Source organism: Solenopsis invicta, chromosome 9, assembly GCF_016802725.1.
Source record: "Solenopsis invicta isolate M01_SB chromosome 9, UNIL_Sinv_3.0, whole genome shotgun sequence".
NCBI lineage: Eukaryota > Metazoa > Arthropoda > Insecta > Hymenoptera > Formicidae > Solenopsis > Solenopsis invicta.
In genome coordinates this window covers 10,152,185-10,169,849 of record NC_052672.1, presented here as the reverse complement: position 1 = coordinate 10,169,849, position 17,665 = coordinate 10,152,185, and the positions used below count along the sequence as shown (strand labels likewise).

At 25.1% G+C, this 17,665-nt stretch overlaps 2 protein-coding genes and 1 long non-coding RNA gene across 4 annotated transcripts; 1 reads left to right on the top strand and 2 right to left on the bottom strand.

Moving 5' to 3' along the window:
• Positions 1 to 868: 868 nt before the first annotated feature.
• Positions 869 to 13,341, top strand: LOC113004260. Its single transcript, XR_003268936.2, has 4 exons — positions 869 to 1,272; positions 12,175 to 12,243; positions 12,492 to 12,661; positions 12,785 to 13,341. It is a non-coding gene; the product is annotated as an uncharacterized LOC113004260 (long non-coding RNA).
• LOC105196155 (ejaculatory bulb-specific protein 3) lies at positions 2,977 to 9,374 on the bottom strand. Of its 2 annotated transcripts, XR_005575622.1 has the most exons (3): positions 9,117 to 9,374; positions 8,159 to 8,385; positions 3,255 to 3,341 (listed from the first exon to the last, which is right to left on the bottom strand). XR_005575622.1 is itself a non-coding variant. In XM_011161924.3 (2 exons), exons 1-2 carry the CDS (start codon positions 4,795 to 4,797, stop codon positions 3,175 to 3,177), a joined length of 366 nt encoding a protein of 121 aa, XP_011160226.1. In that variant the 5' UTR covers positions 4,798 to 4,864; the 3' UTR covers positions 2,977 to 3,174. The 2 variants fall into 2 exon arrangements, 1 of the variants encoding a protein (XP_011160226.1); XM_011161924.3 differs by lacking the exons at positions 8,159 to 8,385; positions 9,117 to 9,374 and adding an exon at positions 4,599 to 4,864 and having other exon boundaries at positions 2,977 to 3,341.
• Positions 13,342 to 13,463: 122 nt separating the features above from the next.
• Positions 13,464 to 15,284, bottom strand: LOC105196153 (putative odorant-binding protein A10). The gene is made up of 2 exons (XM_011161922.3): positions 15,029 to 15,284; positions 13,464 to 14,071 (listed from the first exon to the last, which is right to left on the bottom strand). Exons 1-2 carry the CDS (start codon positions 15,225 to 15,227, stop codon positions 13,908 to 13,910), a joined length of 363 nt encoding a protein of 120 aa, XP_011160224.1. The 5' UTR covers positions 15,228 to 15,284; the 3' UTR covers positions 13,464 to 13,907.
• Positions 15,285 to 17,665: the final 2,381 nt, after the last annotated feature.

The window sequence follows — 17,665 nt, the reverse complement described above, 5'->3', positions numbered from 1 at the left end:
AACAACAAAGATAAAACGACATCTGGGCGCACCCGGACGTTCATTCTAAACGCACCCCAGTGGTGCGAATGCGGGTGTGATAAAATGGCGATAGGATCGCGGCTGGAGGCTGAATGCCGATTGGTTCGCCGCCTCAGGTCGATACCTGCGATTCTCGAAATTTTAAACTGCGATATTGTGACCTTTCTGCTTTTCGTTTACAAAAAATTACATAATTTTTATTTTTATAAGTAATTAAACTAAATTTTCTGTTACTTATGTTCTGCAATAATATAATTGACACTAATTGAAATTTAGACCATAGTTTTTCACATCACCTTTCGGATACAAATTAATATCTAATTTGAAGTAGGTACTAATAAAACCAAATTCTATATCTAATTTTTAATAACTAAAATTGCTTAAATTTTAATTATTATATATTATTATTTTAATTATATTATTATAGAGCATAAATAATAGAAAATTTAAAAATAGTTTAATTATTTAAAAATTATGTAGAAAAGAAAATTGTTTAAAATTTTTTCCGGAAAATACGGTAGCAGTATATTTTTTATATATTAAATCAGAGATTACGCGTGTGCATGACACTATACTTTAGGCTCTGATATGAAAAATATACTGATATCAGCAAATTTATCATAAAAAAATTTTCTTTTTTACACGATTTTAAATTTTACTTTCACTAAAACTCATTTAATTTGTTTTATTTAAAAAAAAAAACTGTTATATACTCTATAACATATTTAAGACATTTTATATGCTATGTATTATATTATGTGAATATGTGTATTATTACACACTTCATATATTTTTTAATTTATTTTTGTTTTTCGTTTCAGAAGAAATTTTGATTGATTAAATAAGAATAATAAAAAAAGTAATATTTCATAGAAAATGGGATTAAAAAATGACAATTATATATAAATATACATATGACAATTGTTCAATTATATACATATAATTAAAAGGAGATATTACTGTTACAGCCTAGCGATCACATAGTGTACTGGAATCAGGTTATCATGCCCCGGAAACAAAATTGAATGCAAAGTATTTTTTCAACAATTGCAACACAAGGCAAACTAGAAAACCAGAATACCTAAACATATTCCGAAAACTTCGCAGAATTGCGCCAAGCAATGGCTTCGCGCAATCGCTATATAGACATAAAAACCGACACTCAAATGCAGTTTCTGAGTGCAACATAACTAAACAAAAGAAAACTATAAAAAATGTGCGGAAAAAACAACGTTGGTGAAACCATAAGAAGTAAGTAAAAAATACAGCATTACATAATATATCGCTATGAAGTGTGATTTATGTCTCTCATTCCGCCAGAGAGATCGTAAATTTTATTGTAAACTAAATTAAATTTTTTCTTAAATTAAAAAATTTGATTATCTTAAATATAAAAATAATTTAACAGTAGTATTTTCTAGAACTGCAAGGAAAAATTACTTAAATAAAAATAATTTTATTTTATTTATATAAATATTTTAATTAAAAAATTTTGAACATAATGGCAAGAAAGTAAGCTATTATTCATCAAGTAGGATATTTTTTATATTAAAATTTTTTTGTTTTGAGATAATTTTGTTCTCAAGGTACATTGGTTTTAGCATTATCATCACTAATATTGTTAATTGCATGTGTTTATTAATATTTACAGTAAATAAAAAAATCATAATTTCGTAGATATTAAACATAAATAAAAAAATATAAAAAAATTTTAAATTAGTGATTTCCAAAGTATAGATCGCGGAGCTATCAGTGGATTGCGAACTGATTTTTTATAGAATCGTGAAAATTTTGTCAGCTATAGGGATTGAAATCATATTTTGAATTAAAATAAACAATTATTAAACTCTTAATATATGAAAATGTTGCGATAGCAAGAGTATGATATTATCAATAAAAATAAAAAATTAACACAATTTTCAAACATTTATTTTTTTGAGAAATAGATTTATAAAATTATATTCAATAAAAAATAAAAAAGTAGGAGGATTAAAACGATATGATTAAATAATCAATCAATTCTCCTTCATCGACTTTTTTATAATTCATAAACGAGATGAATATTTGCCAAATTAAAAAATAGATTGCAATCCACGTAAATTTAGGAAATTTTGCTTTAAATCATTTATAAAATGTATATCATACTAAATTAATGTAATTGAAATAGAATATTTCATACAAATAATAATATTACGCAATGAACTATTTGTTAATTAGTTATTTTTGGACCATTTCTAATGGAATTTAGTTTCTAAGAATTAATTGATTTTTTTTAAATACGAAACTTAGCAATATACGCACACCTACTTAAGAACATAAATTAAATAAAAAATGAAGTAAATAAAAAATGCAAATATGTAATTAATGTAATAAACTTCTTATTACATACTGTTATATAATTATAATAAAGTGTTACACAAATGTATGCGTGCATTGTACGATACTTTAATAACATATAATCAAGCAGATTTAATTACTATATCTCAATTATTGTACTTAGTACATTGCCACAAAACAGATATTATAGAAAATAACTATTTTGTAGAATTATTATTATAGAAAAAAATTAAATCTAATTATTGCGTATCAAAGTCTCAGAAGATGGTATATTAAACATAGGAAAATTTTCATATTTGCTTTTTTTATCACTTATTATATTTTTTAAGTAAAGTTATAAATATTATTATTATAGATATTAATTTTAAATAAACATTTTTCACAATTTTCTCATTAAATTTGCAATATTTAATTTGATTGAGAGTATAAAATTAAAATTGCAATTTACTTACTTTTTTGTTTCTACATAGAATTTTCATAAAGATATAAGTTAGAATATGAGCATATTGTTTTGTTAATTTTTTTTATATGTATTTATTGAATAAGAATATTTCAAATAAGTAGTATAATTTGTACTGGAGAAATTCATGGTTAAAATTTTTACGAAATAAAGTCAAATTCTATTATATTTCTATATAATGTATTTCAACAGCACATTATTACAATACAAGAATTAATTAAGCTAATAATTATAACATCTCGAAATTTTCTTCTATTTCTCCAAGAGATGTTGTTGAATATAAAAGATTCAATAATTTCATAGATAATTAATATTTCCTGTTGTTTTCATATTTTTCTTGTCCGTTTGTAGTAACGTTATTTACGAGCGTTCTTCTTTTTTAAATCCTCAATAGATTTTACGACGATAGCTTGCCATTCATCAGGTTTATTTTTTGTATACCAATCCACTATATAATCCATATGTTCCTTCTGTTTCTCAGTACATCTTTTACAGTTATTATTTAGAGCATCGCTAAAAACCTCTGAAATTAAAACAAGAAAATTTGAAATATATTGTATTTAAAGAAACTTAAAATTTTTAATTTCTTACAGTTTTTTCAGGGGGGAATGAGTATATACATGCAAATCAGCGTCAAGTATTATATTTAATTAATTAATTTAATATAAATAGTGATATTACTAATTCTTACTCGACATGCTGTGTTATGACCGAAAATTAATTCGGCGCACATTCTGGTTGAGTTCGGAGAAGTATATAAAATCACATAAATAAAAATAAAAAGCACTAAGACCTAGCTACGACTGATGAAGGCTTTCTTACTATTACTGTGTTGTTACACTATCGGTCCAATAACATATTTGTAATTTAAAATTTTATATTCTTTCTTTATATTTTTATCTCTCTTTCTCTCTCTCTCTTTCTCTTTTTTTGTGCATAATTAATAAATATAGATAAAATGTTGGGAAAGTAAGTAAAAATATCTTACCGATATATATGCGATTTTTACAAAAAATAAGAATAAAAATCTTTTTTTGTTAAAATTTTCAGAAATTTAAAAATTTATTCAAAATTCAATGACATAAAAATTTCTGATTGTTCCAAATAAAATATATAATATTTCTTGCACATTTAGAATGTCTATTAATAGTAATTGTGTAAGATACATTTGAGTGACATAATCTTTAATTAAATTTAAATGTCAGTTTTTCTTTAAAAAAAATTTAAAATATGTTAATATTACAACGTTTAAAATTTTCAAATTTTGTTAACTGTATATTATATCTTTCTAATTAAATAGGTTTTTTAATTTATCGCACTAATTTTTTTACGAGATTTTCAGGAATTTTTTGGGAAAGTGATAAATACTTTTCAAAAAATTTCTTTTTGTCTTTTATTTATTATTGTTTGAAAAGTGATTTCCCATTTTTAAATAGAAATATGAATAATAATTTATTTAAAAAATATTTAAGTTCAAAAGTATTTAATCATTTCCTCCCCTCAAATTTTTAAATTGTTAACACAATAAAATACAGAAAACATGTGTTTTTTGAATGAAAATTTATTTTCTCAAAATTAGCTAAGAATTATTATTTATTTAGTCGTTTTCTTTATTGTTTTTGTCAGAAGTTTCTTATTTATGTATAATTCAAATTTAATTATTACAAAACTACTGATACATAAAAAAAATTGATTAATTTATTGAAGAATACTTGCTTCCTAATTAATTAAAGAATCTGTCATAAAATTATATTTGTTACAATGCTCTATATAGAAATACCTTTAAGGAACTTCGCATCGGCTGTTATGCATGGCGACGATCCCATAAAACAACCATAATATTCATTACGCAATTTATCGTTCGCAATGATACCCGGAACGTCAACGTTGTCGAACTTATCGGTGTAGAGGTCTTCTTGTGCGATAACGCACATCAGTGTAATACCGATGATTGTTACGATGCAGCTTAACCGAGCCATCGTTTCTCTTATTTTCACAGTAACTCGTGAGATACTAAATGATCAAATTTGTGTGTGTCTTTTATATAGTTGGCATAAAGAAAAAAATGGCAATGTCTAAGGTAATGACTAATCTAGACATTAACGTATCATACATAACATTTCGCTAACTTAATTGCAAATAAAAAAACAAAACAGTTGTGATTATTGTACTTAAATCATTTTTACAGGAAATAATGTTTTGCAATTATTAAAATTCTTATAATTATGCAATTACAACTTGCAGTTCCCAGAAAAATGTTCAGGTATTAATTCCTCTCATAAATACATATTATATAAACATAATAATATCTGATTATTTCAAAACATGAACTTATAAAGTAGTTTAGCATTTTAGCCACAATTGAAAATCGATAAATTATTTGAATTAAGAAACAATTTCTTTTTACACTTGTCATTTTCAGATCCTAAATAAAATTTTCATAAATTTTATTTTTTACGAAGCTGCTCATATTTGAATTTAAAAATTGTATTTTTCCCAAAAAATTTTTTCTTTATTATGTTGTAATTTAAGAAAAAAATTTTTAATTGAAAAAGCTGTTGTAATTTGATGCCAAATATTATTACAAATATTGCTTTAAAATTTTGATTTGGTTCAATAAGTCACGTTTGATTTATCATGGCTATCGCTTTTAAAAATGTTTTATAAAAGAATGCATTCAAAATTTAATAATGTTTTTAATGTAATTTTGAATGATTCTTTTTTTAACAAACATACATATATATTTTTAAAACAGAAACACTCACACATATATGTATATAAATAAAACTGTTTCTTTAACATGATGTTGAAAAATACCCTATTTTTCAATTTGCTAAGATTTTATAAGATTTAAAAAATTGGGAATAGAATAATTAATTAGAGAAAATAATGTCTCTTTATCTTTTTCAAATTCTTAGTATTAAAAAGTGTAAAGTTAAACCGACATCATAGACAAAGTTAATCTAAATTAGAAATAAAAATAGATTCTAACGACTGTATGAGTAACTATTTTTTTGCTAGTTAATTATTTTATTCTCGATGTTTTTAATCTAGGAAAAAATGCATATTTTTTAATTTTCTACTTATTTTTTCTGTGCTTTAATTTTAAGCTGATACAGCAATGTTTCTTTGCAAATCAGCTGAAGAAAAAAAATAAAAAAACAGAACAATTAAGGAGCAAAAAGTATCAATTAATTTTATATAAATTAGATTTGGTCATACTATATGAGACTAATAGACGTTATTACCTTTTTATTTGTATAATTTTTTGCTCACGTTCTAGAAATAATTTTAAGATAAAGCTGAGAAATACACAAGATATTCGATGTGTGAGTTATGTTTGTCTTATATGTCGCATGTTTTTGCGTTTTGCATTCTGCACATCCGGGATAATTATTATTGGGTGTATCCACTTTTAAGCCTAGGAGCGTGATTTACCGACGCATTTGTAATTTCTAATAATAATATATTAAAAATATATATGCGACAGCAAATTATACTTCTCTGGTAAAAAGTGGGTACAACTATTAATAATCACCTTATATATGTATTCTGATCGTAATTATTATGCTTTGGTTTTTCGCATTGCGTGTTACGTTGTTGAATATTAATTCTTCTCAATGCTCCATCTATCTATAACGAAAGTCTGTAATCTTAATGTCCGTCAAGATTAGCTTTGGTTTAATTCACTCTTTATCTTTTTCGAGTTCTTAATGTTGAAAAAATATGTATGACCTAATTAAACCGAGATTACAAACAAATATACAATTATAGAAATGGACATTAATAACAGTATCGTTACATTATCATATCGTATCGTTTTTTACCATATGTAGTATTTGTACAACGGCGGTACAATGATATAGCGACAGTAACGGAATTATGTAATTCTTAACAACTGTATCGATACACTACTCGTTAGAGTTACAGAATCCTGCTATTGTGAAATTTTAGCAAAATCAAAAACTAATTCATATAATATGGTTTACGTATAATTTTTCTTTCGAGTTTTCTTAATATTTGTAATAAATGATAAGTAATTTATTTTTTTAATTATTAATGGAAATAATAAATATTACGGATTGTGATATAAAATACATATATAAAATTAAACCTTTTGTTTTAATTTTATATAAATGCACGTTTATTAATACATTAAACATATTTTTTAAATTAACTAAATTTTTTTTAATCGATATTTATTTATTTAAATTAGAATTTAATTTTTTTTCAGAATTTTGTAAAAATACAGAAGTTATGCACACAGAAAGTAAATTGTTATGTTTTAGAAAAGTTAAATTAGTAAAGTTATTTAAAAGTCAATTACTATCTCTATTAAATTAAAAATTTGTCTTGCTTTGAGCACTTTTATTTATCTTTAAATATTTTGTTGCTTACTTTAAATATTACAAACATATAATATATAAATGCTGCAAACACATAGTAAAGTATGCTTGATAAAAACTTGTATGTATTGAGCTATATATTAGGTAATACCAATCTTATTATATGTAAAATCAATTAAATCACTTTCTTCAAATTTTAAAAATTCACCCCTTAAGAAATTGCGTTATACGTGCCAAAATATTGCAAATTTTGAGAAACAGCTGAGTATTATAATAAAACACTAACGACATTAATGCTATTTACAATCTCTGAAAAAAATAAGCAATTCTTTCCCAATCAGTAAATATCGCAGACACGAGATAACTTAAACGACTGTACATATTAATTATTGTACTTACATTTTCAGGAAACAGACGTTATAGAAAATAATTATTTTGTAGAATTATTATTATTGACAAAATATGAATTCTAATTATTGCATATAAAGATCTCAGAAGATGGTGTATTAAACATTGAAAAAATTTCTCACCTCTTTTTGTTAATTACTTATTAAATTTTTTAAGTAAAATTATAAATATTGTTATTATAGATATTAATTATAAATAAACATTTTTCATAAGTTTCTTATTAAATTTGCAAAATTTAATTTGATTGAGAGTATAAAATTAAAATTGTAGTTTACTTACTTTTTTTGTTTCTGAATAAAATTTTCGTAAAGATATAAGTTAGAATATGAGACTGTTGTTTTGTTAATTATTTTATATGTATTTATTAAATAAAAATATTTCAAATAAGTAGCATAATTTGTACTGGAGAAATTAATGGTTAAAATTTTTACGAATTAAAGTCAAATTGTATTATACTTCTGTATAATGTATTTCAACACCACAATATTGCAATACAAAAATTGATTAAGCTAACAATTATCACATCTCGAAATATTCCTCTATTTCTCAAAGAGATGTTGTTGAATATAAAAGATTCAATAATTACATTAGATAATTAATATTTCCTGTTGTTTTCATGTTTTTCTTGTCCGGGTTTGTAGCAGAGTTATTTACGAGCGTTCTTCTTTTTTAAATCCTCAATAGATTTTGCGACAAGAGTTTGCCATTCATCAGGTTTATTTGTTGTATACCAATCCACTATAAAATTCATATTCTCCTTTTGTTTCTCAGTACATCTTTTACATTTACTACCGAGAGCATCGAAAAAAATCTCTGAAATTAAAACAAGAAAACTTGAAATACATTGTATTTAAGAAAGTTTAAAATTTTATGTTCTGTCTTTTTATTTTTATCCGTCTCTCTCTTTTTGTGCATTCATATAATTAATAAATATAGATGAAATGTTGGGAAAGTAAGTTTGAAACAGTAAAAATATCTTACCGATATATGCGATTTTTACAAAGAATAAGAATACAAATCTTTTTCGTTATAATTTTCAGAAATTAGAAAATTTATTCAAAAGTTAATAACATAAAAATTAATGGTTCCAAATAAAATATATAATATTTCTTCTACACATTTAGAATGTTTATTAATATTAATTGTGTAAGATATATTTGAGTAACATAATCTTTAATTAAATTTTAATGCCAGTTTTTCTTTGGAAAAAATTTGAAATATGTTAATACTACAACTTTTGCAATTTTTAAATTTTTAAAATTGTATATCTTTCTAATTAAGTAGGTTTAATCAAAATTAAGTTAAATAAAAATTTATTTTCTCAAAATTAGCTAAAAATTATTATTTATTTAGTCCTTTTCTTTATTGTTTTCGTCAAAAATTTTTTATTTATGCATAATTTAAATTTAATTATTACAAAACTGCTAATATTATACATAAAAAATAATTGACTAATGTATATACTGAAAAATGAACTTGCTTCCTAATTAATTAAAGAATGTGTCATAAAATTCTATTTGTTGCAACACTCTGTATAAAAATACCTTTAAAGAACTTTGCATCGGCTGTTACGCACGACGATGTTCCCATAAAACAATTGTAATATTCACGACGCAATCTATCGTTCGTAATGATACCCGGAACGTCAACGCCGTCGAACTTATCGGAGTAGAGGTCTTCTTGCGTGGCAACGCACATTAGTGCAATACCGATGATTGTTATGATGCAGCTTAACCGAGCCATCGTTTCTTCTATTTTTACAGTAACTCGTGAGATACTGAATGAGCAATCAAATTTGCATGTCTTTTATATAGTTAACATGAAGAAAAAAATGGCATCTAAGATCATTTAGATATTTACATATCATACATAACATTTACTTACCTGAGTGTAAGTGAAAAAACAAACAGTTGTAGTTAATGTACTTAAATCATTTCTGCAGGCAATAATGCAAATTTGCATTTGAATAATTTATTAAAATCTTTATAATTATTCACTTGCAACTTGTAGTTCTCAGAAAAATGTACTCAAACATTAATAACTCTCATAAATACATATTATATAAATATAATAATTTCTGATAATTTTGAAACTTTAACTTATAAAGTAGTAGCATATCAGCCACAATTGAGAATCGATAAATTATCTGAAATTAAGAGGTAACACCACTGTAAAGCCTCCAAAAAAACTCATTTTTGATCATTTTTATGGGAAAACAAAAACGGTAACGCACATCCGTTTTAAGCACCCTATTCTACTTACTTTAAAGTATTAAAAAAATTTTTTTTGCATTTTTTTATTACAAAACGGCGGCGACAAAGCTTGGTAAAAATAACTACTCGTTTCGGAAGATGCCTTACTGCCGCATCAAAATCTGTACCAATTTTTGCTTTAGAACAAAACACCAATTTTTTAAAAATTCTTTATGTCATTAGTTAGCGAACTACGTACGGAAATTAAAAAATAATTTTTTTTATATATAATGACACAAGTTTGAAAAAAAAAATTTATTTTTTTGCTAATTAATTATTTTATTTTCGACAGTTTTACCCTAGGCAAAAATGTATATTTGTATCTAATTTTCTACTTTTTTCTTGTGTGCTTTAATTTTGAACTAATATAGCCATGTTGTTTGTGAATTGGCTGAAGCAAAAAATAAAACGACAAAGCAATTAACAAGCAAAAAATAAAAACGAATTTTACATAAATTACATTCGGACATACTATGCTAGCTCAATAGACATTATTACCTTTTTATATGCATAATTTTTTGCTCACGGTCTAGACATAATTCTAAGACAGCAGAGAAATATACGAGATATTTGACGCACGAGTTATATTTATTTTATATCGTATGCTTTTGCGTTTTACATTCTTCATATTATACATACGTACATATATATATATATATATATATATATATATATATGTATGTATGTATGTATGTATGTATGTATGTATGTATGTATGTATGTATGTATGTATGTATGTATGTATGTATGTATGTATGTATGTATGTATGTATGTATGTATGTATGTATGTATGTATGTATGTATGTATGTATGTATGTATGTATGTATGTATGTATGTATGTATGTATGTATGTAGGTATTCTGATCGTGATCTTTATGCTTTGGTTTTCCGCATTGCGTGTTACGTTGTTGAATATTAATTCTTCTCAATGTTCCATCTATCTATAGCGGAAGTCTGTAATCTTAGTGTCCGTCAAGGTAGATGAGCTTTGATTGGTTTAATTCATTCTTTATCTTTTCCGAATTCTTAGTGTTAAAAAAAATATATAAACTAGTTAAACCAAGATTACAAACAAATATACAATGGTAGAAATGGATATTAATAACAGTATCGTTACATTATCATTTTGTAACGTTTTTACCATATGTAATATTTGTACAACGGCAGTACAATGATGTAGGGACAATAACGAGATTATGTAATTCTTAACAACTGTATCGATACTACTCGTTAGAGTTATAGAATCCTGTTATTGTGAAATTTTAGAGAAATCGAAAACTAATTCATATAATATGGTTTATATATAAATTTTCCTACGAGCTTTCTTAATTGTAATAAATAATTATTTTTTAATTATTAATGGAAATAATAAATGTTATAAATTGTGATATAAAATACATATATAAAATTAAACTTTTTTGTTTTAATTTTATATAAATGCACGTTTATTAATAAATTAACTTTTTAAGTTTACTAAATTTACTAAAAATCGATTATTTAATTAATTAAATTAGAACTTAATTTCTTTCAGAATTTTGTAAAAGTACAGAAGCTATGCACACAGAAAATAAATCGTTATGTTTTAGAAAAGTTAAATTAGTAAAGTTATTTAAAAGTTAATTACTATCTCTATTAAATTAAAAAGTTCATCTTGCTTTAAGCACTTTTATTCATCTTTAAATATTTTGTTGCTTATTTTAAATATTACAAACATATAATATATAAATGCTACAAACACATAGTAAAGTATGCTTGATATAAAGCTGTATGTATCGAACTAGTTCAGAACATAAAAAAATTAGCAACCAAAAGAAAAAAAAAATCATATATCGCTCATTTGTTAAATAACGATATAACTAAAAAATTGCTATTTCTAAAAGAAACAAGAAATAAGATAAAACAAAATATATAAATAACAAATAAGTATTATCTGTTGTTAATTACTGTTAAGTTAAAAATGTACTCGCAATATATATTACGTATGTGAAATGTAATTAAACACGTAAATGACATATAAAAGGCATGTAAACAAACTGTGATATTTATAGCTAGCTGTTGTCAAATTATCTTCGGAGAGCAATTGAAAAAAAAATACGAGTAACGCAACTTATTTTTTTTAATTATTAGTGTAATGTCCTTATTGTCAAACTATACGTAATTTTAATTTTGCTTTCACATCAAATCAAAGATTTAGACTGGAGTTGGACAAATCCATTCAGTGGCTGTTAATCATAATTACATGATTGGATTGTTGTGTATTCATTAACAAAGTCCATTGTCATTAGGAATTATACTATTCTATCATGTGTGGCTCACTTGGTGATATATTAATCATATCTTTTTTTTAGGTATACACAAGCGAGAATTAAAAGTCCTAAATATATTGTGCAAAGAAGGGAAACATGAACCCGTGTGAAGTAAGTCCCCCAACATTAAAAAGAAATAAATTTTTTTTAACTTATTCGATTGCTCATTGTTTGCACATTTATGCACACTTTATATTTTCGTTTGCATACTTCTAGTAAAAAAGTTACTTAAAAAATAATTTTTGAGGGGCCAACTTCACAATCGTCCCCAACTATGAGCAAGTTAGATTCCAATAGTCTTTAATGATAGATTTTTGTTTGCCCATTTCAACAAAACATAATTTTCATGGAATTTGGAGGAGACGTACCGCGACAGACGAAAAGTGTTCAAGTTGCGAACAGCTTGTAAACGCATCCTTTTCGAGGCTCGTGAATGACAGTTGTGGCCATACCAAGTGCCGAATGTGCCTGCTGTAGGAGGAGCATGGACGCAAAATCTGTCAGACTGAACTCTGCGTAACAGTAAGAGGTGTTGAAAATTACTTAAGTACATTCGAGCGTGGTTTTTGTCAAATTCTTTCTCAAACTGACCTTATTTAAGTTGTCTCATTTGTCTCTTTCATGCATTGATAATTAAAACTTTTTGACACAGAAGAATGTTACATCGCGAACGCAGATTTGAATGAAGCAAAAAAGTCACCAGGTGAGGAGATTGTGCTGCCGTTAGAAATGGTCAAAAATAAGGATTCTAAATCTAAGCAAGATTGTTCGCCGCAAGTGAATCGTCTGATATTTATGAGATCACCACTTTTGGTTCTACAAAGAGTCCTACAAATTTGTAACAAATAGTGCAGCCAATAGTGATAAATTCAGTCAAACGAACAATCCAAGAATAGAGTCCTACGATGTAGCGTTGAGCATTCAGAGCCACTTAGAAAGCGACAGTAAGCGTGATTTAAAGGATCTGCAGAATCCGCATGTAAAAAATGTAGATATCAATCTAATCTTTTAAGATATTTATAATTATGTTATACATTTTATTTTTATATTGACGATACTTTAATAACACATAATCAAGTAGATTTAATAACTACATCTTAATTATTGTACTTATTGTTCACATTTTCGGGAAAGAGACGTTATAGAAAATAACTATTTTGTAGAATTATTGTTATTGAAAAAAAATTAAATCTAACTATCGCATATCAAGATCTCAGAAGATGGTATATTAAACTTTGGAAAAATTTTTCATTTACATTTTTAATCTCTTATTATATTTTTTAAGTAAAGTTAAAAATATTATTATTAGAGATATTAATTATAAATAAACATTTTTCATAATTTTTTTATTAAGTTTGCAATATTTAATTTGAATGAGAATATAAAATTAAAATTGCAGTTTACTTACTTTATCTGTTTCTGAATAGAATTTTCGTAAAGATATAAGTTAGAATATGAGATTATTGTTTTGTTAATTTTTTTATACGTATTTATCGAATAATTATATTTCAAATAAGTAGCATAATTTGTACTGGAGAAATTAATGATTAAAATTTTTATTATAAAATAAAGTCAAATCCTATTGTATTTCTGTATAATATATTTCAACAACACATTATTACAATACAAGAATTAATTAAGCTAATAAATGTAACAATTCGAAATTTTCCTCTATTTCTCCAAGAGATGTTGTTGAATATAAAAGATTCAATAACTACATAAATAATTAATATATCCTGTAATTTTCATGTTTTTCTTGTCCGTTTGTAGCAGCGTTATTTACGAGCGTTCTTCTTTTTTAAATCCTCAGATTTTGCAACGGCAGCTTGCCATTTATCAGGATTATTTGTTGTATACCAATCCTGTATAATCTTCATATATTCCTTTTGTTTCTCAGTACATCTTTTACATTTATTACCGAGAGCATCGAAAAAAATATCTGAAATTAAAACAAGAAAACTTGAAATACATTGTATTTAAGGAAGCTTAAAATTTTATATACTATCTTTTTATTTTTAACTGTTTCTCTTTTTTTGTGTATTTATATAATTAATAAATATAGATAAAATGTTGAGAAAGTAAGTTTGAAACAGTAAAAATATCTTACCGATATATACAACTTTTACAAAGAATAAGAATTCAAATCTTTTTCGTTGTAATTTTCAGAAATAAAAAAATTTATTCAAAAGTTAATGACATAAAAATTAATGGTTCCAAATAAAATATATAATACTTCTTCTGCACATTTAGAATGTTTATTAATATTAATTGTGTAAGATATATTTGAGTAACATAATTTTTAATTAAATTTTAATGTCAGTTTTTCCTAAGAAAAAATTCGAAATATGTTAATATTAATTTTTGCAATTTTCAACTTTTTAAAATTGTATATCTTTCTAATTAAGTAGGTTTTCTAAATTTATTACGTTAATTTTTCTATGAGATTTTCAGAAATTTTTTTAAGAAAGTGATAAATACTTTTCAAAAAATTTATTTTTGTCCTTTACTTATTATAGTTTGAAAATTGATTTGCCATTTTTAAATAGAAATATGAATAATAACTTCTTTCAAAAACATTTATTTTTAAAAATATTTAATTATTTTCTACCCAAAAATTTCTAAAATATTAGCACAATAAAATATAAAACACTTAAATCTCTTGAATGAAAATTCATTTTCTCAAAATTAGCTAAAAATTATTATTTATTTAGTCGTTTGCTTTATTGTTTTCGTCAGAAATTTTTTATTTATGTATAATTTAAATTTATTTATTACAAAACTACTAATATTATACATAAAACATAATTGATTAATGTATTGAAGAATACTTGCTTCCTAATTAATTAAAGAATCTGTCATAAAATTCTATTTGTTGCAATACTCTATATAGAAATACCTTTAAAGAACTTTGCATCGGCTGTTACGCATGGCGATATTCCCATAAAACAATCATAATATTCATTACGCAATCTATTGTTCGTAATGATACTCTTAACGTCAATGCCGTCGAACTTATCGGAGTAGAGGTCTTCTTGCGCGACAACGCACATTAGTGCAATACCGATGATTGTTACGATGCAGCTTAACCGAGCCATCGTTTCTTCTATTTTCACAATAACTCGTGAGATACTGAATAAGCAATCAAATTTGCATGTCTTTTATATAGTTAACATGAGGAAAAAAAAGGCATCTAAGATAATCGAGATATTTACATATCATACATAACATCTAGAGGCGCGGTCGCGACTCGCGCCTGTGTAGGAGAAGCGAGTCGCAGACCGACCCTCTTTTACGCGAGTCAGCGAGTTCCAAGCATGCGAGATTATCAGATCTCACTAATGGCTGAACCGATCAAGTTCTGAGCAGTCTCAAACGATAGCTTGGCCCCGACTTGTATAATAAAAGGGTTTTTATTTTTCCTCCCCGTGCCCTACGAACGGAGATATCGCAACGCAAAGTCGAAATCTCAATTTTTAAGAAACGTCATCGTCGCCAAGATTTTCTTGTCCAGTACATATTTTCGACACAAAGAGGCGTTCGCTATTATATTATATTAGCTATATTCAATCAATCATGTCATGCACCTTCATTTAACCTGAATAGTAGTTGTCACCTAACGCAACTGACCATTCCGTCACGGCAATTCCGGTGCGAACAATCCTTCAATCCGTTTTCCGCCCGGTTAAGAATAATCAGTACAAAATTACCGTTTCAAAAAAAAAGGTAAGAAAAGGCATCATGTGTATGTGCGCGCACCTAAAAACATTTTTTTTTTTCTGCAACTGGTACTAACTCTGTGTTAATTGAAAAACTTACTATGCCAGCCCATGTCGTAATATCTTGAACTTTAATATACCTTTGTGAATTACAATATTACATTTTATTCCATTTTTTTTCTTACAATTTTGTCAAGTTGAAATCATGACTTTTATTACAAAAAAAATACAAATTGCTTGACACTGCAAAACGCATGATATCAGTATAAAATTACCTTTTCAAAAAAAAGGTAAAGAAAAGCACCAAGTATGCGTGTGCGTGCACTTTATCTTTATTTTTTTTCTAAACCCAAATGATATTATTTTTGTATTTTAACAGAAAAAATTTTTTATGCTAATTTAATTTTATAAAATCCAAGTAGTACTACTTCGTACTTTATATTTTCATTGAAAAATTTTCCTATTCTAACCCAATTGGTATGTATTTGATTCGCTAAAACCTAAGTAACAGTGTAAATCGTGTCTTATTACAGAAAAAAAAAAAAGAAATTACATATTGCTTAATACTACAAAACGCGTGATATCAGTACAAAATTACCTTTTCAAAAAAAAAGGTAAAAAAAGCGCCTATGTGTGTTGCGCGCAACTTATTTTGAAATTGTGTAATTTAATAAAAATGATATACGTTTATTAAAAAGAAAATGTGTGAAATCTTTTAAAATGCACCTATTATAAAGAGAATATACTTTTTCTACAAAATTAAAGTAGTCGTTTGTAATTTTGTATTTGTAATTTCTTTGAAAAACATTCCTATTCTAACCCAACTGGTAGTATCTTCAATTTTTATACAAAACCCACGTGGTACTATCTTTGTATTGTTATTGAAAAATCTTCGTATTTTAAAAATTCAAGTGATAACATCTTTAATTCTCATTGAAAAATTTTATTCTAACCCAAGTAGTATTTCCTTAAATATTGTGTAATTTAATTCAACCTAAATGCATTTTTCCAAAAAATCTTTTAAACAATCAAAGTACTATTTTTGTATTTTTATTAAAAAATCTTTCAATTTTAACCCAAGTGGTTGTATTTAATTTTAATAAGTTTCAATGGAATATTTAACATTTAATTTAAAAGATTAAAGAGGAAACGGTACAAAATGAGAAAATTTTATTAAAATAAAAAATTTTTTATGTACAAAAACATGGCGCTGCTAGATAGGAAAAGCAATGAGAAGAATTGAATAATTTCTGTACAAAACCTAATTGCTACTATCTCTGTATTGTCATTGAAAATCTTCCAAACCAAGTGGAATTTCTTATGTCTTTTCTGCTTTTCCTATCTAGCAGCGCCATGTTTTGGTACATAAAAAATTTTTTATTTTAATAAAATTTTCTCATTTTGTACCGTTTCCTCTTTAATCTTTTAAATTAAATGTTAAATATTCCATTGAAACTTATTAAAATTAAATACAACCACTTGGGTTAAAATTGAAAGATTTTTTAATAAAAATACAAAAATAGTACTTTGATTGTTTAAAAGATTTTTTGGAAAAATGCATTTAGGTTGAATTAAATTACACAATATTTAAGGAAATACTACTTGGGTTAGAATAAAATTTTTCAATGAGAATTAAAGATGCTATCACTTGAATTTTTAAAATACGAAGATTTTTCAATAACAATACAAAGATAGTACCACGTGGGTTTTGTATAATTACTTACCTGATTGTAAGTGAAAAAAAAACAGTTGTAATGATTGTACTTAAAGCATTTCTGCAGACAATAATGCAAATTTGCATTTAAATAATTTATTAA